The sequence below is a fragment of the Pelodiscus sinensis genome, chromosome 28, assembly GCF_049634645.1.
Source record: "Pelodiscus sinensis isolate JC-2024 chromosome 28, ASM4963464v1, whole genome shotgun sequence".
In the NCBI taxonomy this organism is placed as follows: Eukaryota; Metazoa; Chordata; order Testudines; family Trionychidae; genus Pelodiscus; species Pelodiscus sinensis.
Window position 1 is genome coordinate 15,020,264 of NC_134738.1, and position 11,445 is coordinate 15,031,708.

At 55.8% G+C, this 11,445-nt stretch overlaps 2 protein-coding genes across 6 annotated transcripts in view; one reads left to right on the forward strand and one right to left on the reverse strand.

Moving 5' to 3' along the window:
• ADGRA2 (adhesion G protein-coupled receptor A2) overlaps positions 1 to 5,566 on the forward strand; it is a 69,804-nt gene extending 64,238 nt beyond the window's left edge. For all 4 annotated transcript variants that reach the window (XM_075910872.1, XM_075910870.1, XM_075910871.1 and 1 more), the window contains one exon: positions 174 to 5,566. In XM_075910872.1, coding sequence (XP_075766987.1) covers positions 174 to 1,404 — 1,231 coding nt within the window. In that variant the 3' untranslated portion in view covers positions 1,405 to 5,566. The remainder of the gene's footprint in view (positions 1 to 173) is intronic.
• On the reverse strand, positions 4,170 to 11,445 carry BRF2 (BRF2 general transcription factor IIIB subunit). Of its 2 annotated transcripts, none has more exons than XM_075910876.1 (5): positions 11,293 to 11,445; positions 10,001 to 10,163; positions 6,975 to 7,034; positions 6,001 to 6,322; positions 4,170 to 5,813 (listed from the first exon to the last, which is right to left on the reverse strand). In XM_075910876.1, exons 2-5 carry the CDS (start codon positions 10,152 to 10,154, stop codon positions 5,102 to 5,104), a joined length of 1,248 nt encoding a protein of 415 aa, XP_075766991.1. In that variant the 5' UTR covers positions 10,155 to 10,163; positions 11,293 to 11,445; the 3' UTR covers positions 4,170 to 5,101. The 2 variants fall into 2 exon arrangements, with proteins under 2 accessions (XP_075766991.1, XP_075766990.1); XM_075910875.1 differs by lacking the exon at positions 11,293 to 11,445 and adding an exon at positions 11,001 to 11,027.

The following is an 11,445-nucleotide window of genomic DNA, read 5'->3' on the forward strand; positions in this document are numbered from 1 at the left end:
GTTCCTACGAGCCCCCACTGCCGACACGGCTGGGGCGGAGCTTCGCGGAGGAAGCCAGGAGCCCCATCGAGCCTGGCTCCGGCTGAGCTCCCCTCCCTGCGTGTGGCTCGCGGTGCCCAACCCCAGGGCACTGCCCAGCCAACGCAGACGCCTCCGCTCTTCTCGCCCTGCAGCTGCTGGCTGGTGTGGCGGCCGAGCCTGGGGGCCTTCTACGTCCCGGTGGCCTTCATCCTGCTCATCACTTGGATCTACTTCCTGCGCGCGGGGGCCAGCCTCTGGCGCCAGACGAAGAACCCGAAAGAGCCGCCTCCCGTGCCCCTCGAGACGCCGCCCAGGCTGGGTGGCAGCAGCAACCTCCTGACGGACTCGGGCTCCATCTCCGTCACCCTTCACTCCGGGGCGCCCGGTGCCGAGGCCGACGGCGCCTACTCTCTGCAGGCGCAGCTCTGGGCCCTGGTGACCACCCACTTCCTGTACGGCGCGCTGTGGACGTGCGGGGCGCTGGCCGTGTCCCAGCGCTGGTACCTGAACGTCGTCTTCAGCTGCCTCTACGGGGCCACGGCCACGGCTCTGGGGCTCTTCATCTTCGTGCACCACTGCGCCCGGCGCCGCGACGTGCAAAGCTCCTGGGCTGCCTGCTGCCCGTCCTACCGGCACGCGCTACCCATGCAGGCCTTCGTCCACCCGGGCATGGCCCCCGCGGAGGGCTCGCAGATCTTCATCGGGTGCAGCCCGGAGGTGGCTCAGTCCCTCAAGTCCTCTTCCTCGCCCAGCAGCACCAACTCCACCGTGGGCCCCTGCAAGCTCACCAACCTGCAGGTGGCCCAGAGCCAGGCGGAGAGCTGCCCCACACCGCGGCCGGCCTGCTGCGAGGAACCAGAGCCGGCCAACAACAAGAACGCCCAGGCGGCCCGGCACGCCAGCAACGCGGGGCGCAGGGCTCACAAGAGCAGAGCCAAGCAGTACCGGGAGGGGAAGCACCAGCGCCAGAAGGCGCTGCGGGGGCCTGCTGCAGACCACCCCTCCAGCGAGAGCATCCCGAACAGCCATTCCGAGAGCTACCGCGGCAGCCGCAACAGCCCCCTGAACAACAGCCGCCTGGGGCCAAGGGCGGCAGCGGCGCAGGACGGGGAGGCTGCTCTGAGCCAGTCCGAAGCGAGCGACGGGGGCAGCAGCAGCCAGCAGGTGCCCGACTTCAGCAGAGCTCAGAGGAGAAGCGCCAGCAGGGACAACCTCCGCCAGGCCCACGCCATTGAGAAGGAGACGAAGCGGCGCTCCTACCCGCTCAACGTGGCCAGCCAGAACGGGGCGCTGAAAGGCAGCAAGTACGACATAACCCTCCCCGGCGCGGAGAGCACGGCTGGCATGAAGACGGGCCTCTGGAAGAGCGAGACGACGGTGTGAGGGATGAAGGGCCCGGGCAGCTACAGTCTCCTAGCGTGGTCCTCCGCACGCTCGGCCGGGGCCTGGGGGACCGGGGGATGGCGCGTTCAGGTCGCATGCAACCTTCAGACAGCGTCCAGGTGTGTCAACACAGACCCGCACTCCAGCGGCTGGGCGCTCCTGTCCAGACTGTTCTAATCCTCTGGCAGTCGGCAGGGAGCGGTGCGGTGCAGCCCCCCCGGGCGCTGGTAATGGAGAGTCAGAGCCCAGCACAGCCGACTCTCCATGGGCGGGGGACCCCGGAGCGCTGAGATCCTAAGGCGACAGACAATCACAGCCATGCAGGCTGCTGAGGAACAATCTTATTAATCACTTCTGCATGCCTGGAGAGACTGAATCTACAGCTATTTTATAAATATACCGAAGAAAAGTGTTTATTTTTCAAATCTATATTATTGGATGTATATATGCGTGGACTGGCCGGTAGCTGATGGAAGCGCCTCCATGTTACACGAGCGACGCGTTTTGGTCACTCAGAACCAGCTCCTTCAGGGGAAGATGCTGCCGGAGAGACGTGTCTGTTTCAGCCTCACTGAAAACGCTTTCAGAAAGAGCATGAAATCGCAAAGATCTTCACAACAGATGTATATTTAGCCCTGTGGGTTACTGAGCTACCAAAGTAAAAGCCATAGTGAAAAATGAACCAGAGGTGAGATAAGAAACAGCTCAAATCGTCTGCATCTGACAGACACTAAATCACTGCAAGAAAACTGCTCCCGAGCAAGGTTCAGGAACCTCAGAGGGCCATGCTATGCAAAATGGTTGTTGGCTGCCGTGACTGGAAAAGTGGGGGCATTATTTTTACAGAAGTTACATTCGGCGTGAAAGATGTTTCAGTCTTGTATAGCAGGTGTGGAAGTGGGGAGAGCCGCCCTGCTAGCCACTCAAGAAGGGAGGCACGGAACCAAAGAACTGGGCAGATAAAGGTACTTGTCCTTAAATCCCGTTCAGCATGTACAGAACGGGCAGTTTTGCTCTTGGAGCAAACCATGTAATGCCAGTAACAAGTCAGAGTCTACTCCGTCTAGCACCACGAGGAAAGAACATTCGATGGACCAGGAGTGATTCTGTCAAGCCAAAAGGATCTTGCTATCCGAGTGGCGTGAGTGTGCAGATGCCACACGGTTACACCAGCACACAGGAAAGCGGAATGAGTTAAGTGTACAGCCACACCACTCCGCCTTCCCATGTTTTTAAAAGGGCTGGTACTTGTACTGGAAAAACAAGTGCAGAGCCAAGAAAATCAAGTACCCTCTTTCTAGTGCAAAGTATAAAGCAGCTTCTTACGGTAAATACAGATGGGGCCCAGAGCCGGTTGCGGACAAGAAGCCTTATGTCAAATGTTTATAGAAGAATGTCTCCTAAAAAGTTTCTATTCAAAACACGGCCCCAGCAGTAAGTTTCATGTTCCTGTTTTGTTAGTGAGATTTGCTGCCAATTCCACCCCATGTGCCTATTTGGTGGGTGCCCGGAGCCTCGCTCTGCCTGCTGCTATAGAAACGGGGCAAACAGCACATCAGTAGCCCCTGGGGCGCTGAACTGGCTCCTCCCACACCGGTAATGTCACACCACAGCCAGCGGGTGGGGGACAGGGCGGCCCTCGGTCCGGCCCACAGCCAGCAGGTAGGGGACAGGGCGGCCCTCGGTCCGGCCCACAGCCAGCGGGTGGGGGACAGGGCGGCCCTCGGTCCGGCCCACAGCCAGCAGGTAGGGGACAGGGCGGCCCTCGGTCCGGCCCACAGCCAGCGGGTAGGGGACAGGGCAGCCCTCGGTCCGGCCCACATTCCCCTCACAGCACGTGGGTTTGCCTTTCCAGAGGCGTTCTGACCACAGGTCAGCTGAGAGGCACAGTTCCCAGAACACATTTCGCCCTCACTCCAGTAGTCAGCAGGCAGACCCGGGACCTTAGTCTTGCTCCCCCAACTTGGCTGCTTTTGTCCCGCTTGAAATCAAAAGGAGAGTTAGAAGAGTGGGACACGCTGGCCAGGAAGCCAAGCCCAGCTCCGCTACAGCCTCCCCTTGTTGGCTAGAGGCCAGTCACCACCTCTCTGCACCTGTACAAGTGGGCAACCCTGCTCACCTACCTCCTGGGGGCCGGAGGGTTAGCTATGGACTGAGGTGCCCGAAGGCACGCAGGGGGCTAGCATTCAGCCACAAGCCACGTCAACGTCCATGCCGTGTCTCAGATGTGGGGTGGGGAGCTGCAGGAGTTAATGGATTATAAAGCACTTAAAGATTTCGCTCTATTTCTTCCTCCCTTCCGAAGGCCACAACTCGCTGAAATACCCGGGGGGCTTGTACTGCCGCCTTGTTAGACTTTCCCATGATTAAAATTACTTTCTTAAACATGCGTTGTACTTAACGCAACGGGGATCCGACGCTGAGGCCGCAGCCTGCACTCTCGCTGACGCTGACCTTGCTGTACGCTTGCTGCACTGTGACAGTATTATCGAAACGCTTTGCATTACACTTACCTTGTCTGTTTACACTACAAGCAAATGACATATCAACAGAGCTTCTTGCAATATACTGGGGGAGGGAGCAGGGGGGAAAGTACCAAAGAAAATGTGTTTAAAAGGGGGGGGGGGGGGGTTGCATTTTTTTATATAAACAGAATTTTCTAGCAGATTTGTTTTGTTTTAATATATTAAAGATTTGCAAATCTACCGCGAAGTGAGGTTGCTTGTCTTTCGGCCCGACACCACAGAGCCCTCAGCACAGCCAAGTCATTGCTTTTCTTTAATGTGACCGTACAGTCGTTCCGAGAAAGGGTTCACATTCCCGCAGCCACATAAGCAACGGAACGGCCACGGTCAGAGGGGAACACTAGCTGCCTGCCAGTGGCAGCAGGGTCGACTCCCTTATCCAACCCACGCTAGGGGCTCCGAGACCCCGACCACGGGGGGCCTCTCAGGAACGGGGCTTGTGTTGCACAGCAAGGGAACCAGGCAGCGCTTTGGAAAAACCGTCACAGCCAAGGAGAGTGGCAGCTCTGTTCCGTCACAACCACCACAGGGGGCTAGCCGGGGCTGCTCTGGGCCAGTGTTACTCCTCCCCGCCACAGGCTGATGCAGAGCCCCAGTCTTAGCCGAGGAGAATTCATCCAGAGCTTGGGTGGCACGGAGCCGTCCTGAGCTACGCACTGGCTGACCCATGCAGGGATCTGCCTCATGCAAATGACTCTGGGAAAGGCAAAGCAATCAGCCCCAGCCGCAGCCGCAGCCCTTTTGCCAAACTGGAAGTGTCCCACCCGGAGACAACCGCAAGGAATCCGAATGCTTCTACGGACAGGCAAGCTAGACCCACTTACCCAGGCTCCGGCCGCCTTGGCTGAGCGCACAGACGCAGACTCAGGCGTAAAGGCAGCACCGGGCGATGCTGGAGACCATCTGGCTTTCAACACAGGAACTCACTGTGAATTGGTAAGAGCAAGTCCCACCGGCGCGTCTGGCAGCCAGGATGGCTATTTCTAACCCGGAACCGGTTCCCTGTGCAAGTCCTGCTCACGAAGCCATTCGGGTGGCTTGTTTCTGCCCCAGCAGAACGAGGAGACGCTGCCATTTAACGACAACGCCTCCCCCCAGCACAGCCGATTTCTCCCATGAGAAGAGTGTCAGCCAGCAGAGACAGCTGGGCTGCGCTTGGGGGGAGGGTCAGTTCAGTGCCGGGCCTGGGCCTTGCGGAACTCCCGCATCTCCTCCTGGCTCCGCAGGTACTGCTCTATTTCGCTGTCTGAAATGGCCTCATCCCCAGTGATTGCCTGCTCCGCAGGACTCGGGGCTGCTGTGCGAAGTCTCTTCCTGGGGTTGAGAAGGCACGGTGGGAGCAAAGGCCTCTGGCCAGTGCTGCTCTTCTGCTTGCCCCCCGGGGGGCAGCCCTCCGCTTGGCCAGCGCACCCTGCCACACGCGGGGAACTCTCAGAGCCCTGGCCCGCTGCGGTGGCACTGGAAGCCTCAGCGTCTCCCGAGCTAAAGGAGCTTTTCACCAGGAAGTGCCGGTGCTGGAGCAGGTCCCCGATGTGCTTGACCACAGTCTTTTTGTCCACCTGGAGCACACGCAGCCAGGCCAGCTGGGAGGCCATTCTCAGCAGGATGTCGTTCAGCTCCTTCAGCCTCAGGTGGGCCGGCGGTGGGAGGTCGGTGCCTGCCAGCTTGCAGAAGCGAGGGAAGGGGCAGCTGAGGCGCCCCGCGGGCTGCAGCGACTGCCACGCCAGGTAGGCAGCAGCCGTGACGATGGGAATGGGATGCCGGCCGGTCACCAGCCAGGTCTCGCTGGCCAGCTCCACAATCTGGATTGTCCGGGCAACCATCTTGTCCTTGTCCTCGGCAAATCTGGCAGGGATGCTGGCTGAACTCTGGAACAGCTTGAAACTGAGAGAGCAAAGAGAGACCGTTAGCTATCATGCGGCACTGGGGACTGGCGAGCAGGAAGCCGTCAGATCAGTAAGTCCATCTGCTGCAAGGGGAGGGGTGATGTCCGGAATGACCAGGAGCCTACCAAACACACTGTCCATTTTACCCAAAGAAACACCTTAACACCCCCCAGGGGTCACATTACCTGTTGAGGTGCGTTTTCACCAGATCCATCAGACTCAGGGCTGGCACGTCCAGTTCCAGCTCTTTCAGGACAGCTAGGTAGACGCTGGCAAACAGCTCCTTGTCTGCGTAGAGCAGGGAGCAGATCGTGCCCATGGTCAGGGGCCAGTTGTGCTGCCGGCAGGTCACAAAGACACAGCAGCCCACCAGAATCTCCTTCTTCTCCAAGCGGACCAAGTGGAAGGAGGGGTGCTTAATTGCTCGCTGGAAATAGGACAGGGCTGTGTCTTCAAACACCGCCGGGAGACGCAGGACTTTGCAGAGATCCTGGACACGCTTGATCCCTGTGGGAAAGCACCAGGCTACGTTTTAACATTCGTAGGGAGGCGGTTGACCGATGGGCTGCAGCTCCCTGCCTACGGCCATGCTCATGGCCCAACCAGAGGCCATGCTGGTCGTCCGGAGCAGCCTCTGTCCACGGGGAGCCTGGACACCCCACAGGCAGAGGCTGTCTGGTTGGGCGCTAGCAGCATCTGATTGCAGTGGGAGATGAGGGCTGCTACACCCCAGCTTAACAGGCAGTGGGGCTGGAGCAGCCCCCACCCATGTCCTCGTTAATCGGTGAACTGGTTTAACCGGTTAGCCAATTAAACAGGATTTTAAACATTTGCACAAAACGTTTCTTGGAACGCGCCTCCCCATGGTACCACAGCACTCAGCCAAAGCCAGGCGGGAGCAGCACGGCAGTGGGGCAACTTCATTCTGATACTTTGCACCCGGCAACGTTAGCCCATTTCTCTTCATGCAGCAGGGGAAGTTTTCCCAATGGTCCCCCCAGGGCTCAGAACTAGCTGCGTGTGAAAAGACAGAGGCTCCCTGTGGCTTTCAGGAAGAGGAAGAGGAAGAGGAGGAGATGGCGCAGTCTGAGACGTGTCTCTTCTGAGCCAGCCAGCGGCTCAGTGCGGCAAGAAAGGAACAGTCAAAAAAAGCTCTCACCTCGTTGCGTACAGCGGCTCAGCTGCTCATTCTGCCCAGTGCTCCGTGAATACGTCACTTCTGGAAAACAAGAAGCACCAGGCAAGGCAGTCATTTCCAGCATAGAGAGGAGGGCGAGAGCTAGGATTGGGGCAGTTGCAGGCACCAGATTTCAATTTCCAAAGCTGGTAATTCTCTTTATGCTCACAGCATAGGCACCACAGATGACAACAGTGGAGACTCTCTCAAGCTTGCCCCAGGCCTTCTGCCTCAATCCTGAACTAAAAGACAGACTCTCTAGGGTGAACTGTGTTCAGTCTTCATGGTTGGAGTCTTTGATTCTCTGTAACTTGCCAGCAAAGGGCGCTGCTGCCAGTTTACAATATAAATAGATCTACTGCAGTGACTACAGAAATTCTTTCATAAATGAGCTTGAGGCCTGCTACACTGTAGCTCTTCGAGATCTTCTGCCACAACTCATGTGGATCATTGATTCCTCACCTCGGGGAAAGGAGAGCTACACATAGTACATATCTGATCCAGTTAATCTATATAGCATAAACACAATCCTCCTCACAATCAACCCTGCTTTAAGGGAGTCAACAATGAAATCTGCAAATAAAGTTTATGAAACAAAAGAGAGCAAGATGATACTGATGATAGCCACTTGCCTTTAAGCAACATGGGTATTTGTGTCAGAATAATTTTGCTTTAAAATGTACATTTGTAAACGATAATCTTGTACAAAATCTTTACAGCCCAATAGAAATGCTTCCAGGACATATTTAAAGATTCCTAGTAAACCTGTTTTAAACAGAGGATGTTGTGAGGATCGGGACTTTAACAGGGTTCAAAAAAGATCTAGATAAAGTCATGGAAGATCGGCCCATCAATACTTATTAGTCATGAGGGACAGGAATGGTGTCCTTAGCCTCTGCCAGAGGCTGGGGATGGGTGACAGGGAAGGATCACTTGATCATTCCCAGTTCTGTTCACTCCCTCTGGGGCACCGGGCACTGGCCACTGTCAGATGACAGGACACTGGGCTGGATGCACCTTTGGTCTGACCCCATCGGGCCGTTCTTATGTAAGAAAAATCTGCAGTTGATGTAATACAAACATCACAGTATTCACTGCAGCATGAGTGTCAGAAAATGAAACTGATCGGTGTATTTTCATTTTCAGCTAAACAAACCCATAGTATCCAGGATTCTATTTGCAACAAAAGGCAAGAACGTTTGTTTTTTAATGAATGATTTTTTAACCTGCTTGTGTCTCATACGACTCAAGGGCAGGTTTCATGGCTGCTATGTCAGGATTATTTTCCTTCGAAAGGTGATGGAGTGAGTCCATTTTCAAAAAAGTCACAATTTTATATTTTGGCATTTTCACACAAACAGGAGCAGAATGTTACAGCAGACAGCCAAAGCAATGTCCCTGTAGGCTGGGGAAGCACAAGTTAAAACCAGGACTAGAGACGCAAGAGAAGCTTGCAGGAGCTCCCCTAAGCAGGACTAGTGCAGGGATGGCAAGATACAGCTCGTGGGCTGAATCCGGCTCACCAAGCCTTTTGATCTGGCCCACAGGTCACTGAGACCCCAAGGCAGGCTCTAGCTTGCTCAAAACGGTTGGCGGCTCCCTTAAGGCATGCCCAATGGAGGGGGGCGGGGAGAAGAGGAGAGGGGGGACTTTTTACGCTGCCAATGAGAGCTGTGATGATTGGCCTGGAGGAAGGGGCACTGCACAAAGTGTCCCCCCCACCATACACAGGGGCTGTGGCTACACTGGCAAGTTACTCCGGAAAATCAGCCACTTTTCCGGAAAAACTTACCAGCAGTCTACACTGGCCACTTGAATTTCCGGAAAAGCACTGACGATCTAATGTAAAATCATCAGTGCTTTTCCGGAAAAACTATGCTGCTCCCGTTTGGGCAAAAGTCTTTTTCCGGAAAACTGTTCCAGAAAAGGGCCAGTGTAGACAGCACAGTACTGTTTTCCGCAAAAAAGCCCCAATCGCGAAAATGACGATCGGGGCTTTTTTGTGGAAAAGCGTGTCTAGATTGGTCACGGACGCTTTTCCGGGAAAAGTACTTTTCCGGAAAAGCATCCTGCCAATCTAGACGCACTTTACCAAAAATGCTTTTAACGGAAAACTTTTCCGTTAAAAACATTTCCGGAAAATCATGCTAGTGCAGACCTAGCCCAGGAGCACGAAGCACAGGGCGTCACATGGAGGAAGCCTCCAGTTGTTTTGAGTAGCCTGGGGCTGCAGCAGGCAGGGAGCCTGTCTTCAGGCCCCTGTTGGGCTGCTGGCTGGGAGCTGCCTAAGGTAAGCACAGTCCAGGGAGCCTACCTTTGGCACCCCATTCCCTGCTGATCCCCAATCCTGTGTCCCATATCACCACCCAAACCCTCTGCATCCCTCCTCCCCCAGGTCACAACTCCCTCCAAAACCCTGCACCATCCTCCTACACGCCTCCCCCCAAGTCAAAATCTACTCCTGCACCCCCACCCCTCCTGGGCTCTGCATGCCAAATCCCTACCCCAACTCACAACCTCCTCCTTCACTTAAACTCCCTCTCAGACCCCACCCTCCAATCCGGAGTTTCCTTCTGCACCCAACCTCCATCCCAGATCCCACACCCCTCCACAGAAAAGCATGGCCCTTGACTATTTACCTAAATCATGGAATGCCCCCCCATCAAAAATTACTGCCCACCCCAAGACTAGTTGTCTGTAATACAGCTGGGGGAAAGGGAGTCAAATTTGCAATCTTGCTGATTTGGGGTAAGAATCATGGGTTAAGAGTCATCTGTCCAGGACTGCTGTTCTTGTTGCCTTGTAAAGTTTAAAGCAGTAGTTTCTCTCCTACTCTTTTTTCTGCACACCGTTTTTAGGGCAAAAAAGACTTTTGATTAAAATAATACCCATTACTCAGAGCTGTAGGTTTGGAGTTTTTTAAAATCTCTATCTCCACATCCTCACGACAACATAAATCCTGCAAATTCTGACATGCTTCTATAAACTAAAATGAATTTTCATTTGACCTTGTAAATGCTCTTCATCTTGGAAAGTGGTTGTCAAGAGCCCCTCGGTGAGAACAAACCCGCAGTCAGCGCACACCAGTTGGTTCTGAGCATAATGCGCATCGTCCACGATGTCAGAGGAGCCACAATCAGGGCATTTTCTCGGGCCCGACATCTTGAGAACCTGCAAATATGAATTGGGCCAGATACAAAACTCTTCCTTTGTACAAGCCCAGCCATTTCATTCAAACTTGTCATGTGGCTTCAAGTTTTCCATACAAATTGTTTTTTTAAAAAATCAGGTTTAAACTGCATCAGACCAAGCATAATATTTATAGGCCCGGTACAGATTTGTAACACAGGTCCCCTCCCACACATACTAGGGATGTGAACAGGTAACTGGTTAATTGGCACTGAGGAACAGCCCGTGCAGGGGTCAGGAGCTAGCAGCCTGCTCCCATCCCATCCCGCGCAGACAGGAGTGATCCTCCGCTGGGATTCCATGCTTAATCAGTTAACCAGTTAAATGTAGGCTACGTCTACACTGGCATGATCTTGCGCAAGAACTCTTTTGTGGAAGAGTTCTTGTGCAAAAACTTTTCCAGAAGAGAACGTCTACACTGGCACGTGCTTTTGCGCAAGAGCATCCTTGCCAGGGTAGACACTCTCTTGCGCAAGAAAGCTCCCATGGCCATTTTAACTGTAGGGCTTTCTTAAGTTTCTTGCGCATGTTGCCTGTCTGCACTGGCCTCTGGTGCAAGAACAGTTGCGCGAGAGGGATTATCCCCGAGCGGGAGCATCGGAGTTGTGGTGCAAGAAGCCCTGATTTCATACATTAGAACGTCAGTTTAATTGCGCAAGAACCCGCGGACCGTGTAGACGGGCGGCAAGTTTTGGCGCAAAAGCGGCCGGTTTGGCGCAAGGTGGCGCCAGTGCAGACACAGCCCGAGCGTTTAACGGATTAACCGGGATCCTCCCCCACCCAGGTACCAACCGGCGCCTGCCCCCGCCTTGGGCTCACCCGCCGCACCGGACCCGCCATTGGCTGCTGCCTGGGCCGAGCCCCCCCCCCCCCCCCCCCGCATCAGCAGGACCAGGAGGGGAGGAGCAGCCAGGCCCCATCTGCTGAGTACGGGGGGGGGGGGGGCCGTGCCCGTCTGCTCCCAGCCCCGCCCCTCGCCTCCCTGCTGCCCCCCCCCCGGGGTGACTGGAGCCTGGGGGGTCCCGGGGGGGGCATGTGGGGATTTAGCATTACAATGGGGGGGTACCACGGGCCCCCCCCGGCGCGTGCCCTGCCCCCCCTCCGTGCTCACCTCGCCCAGCGGAAGTCGAGCGGGCGCACGGCGCGCGGGGGGGGGCTCTAGAGCGCTGCACCTGCCCGCGGGGAGAGCCCGGCCGCCGCCGTCACTTCCGGTCCGTCGCGCCGCGGCGTCCGAGCGGAGGCCGCTCCCCCGCCACCCGCGTTC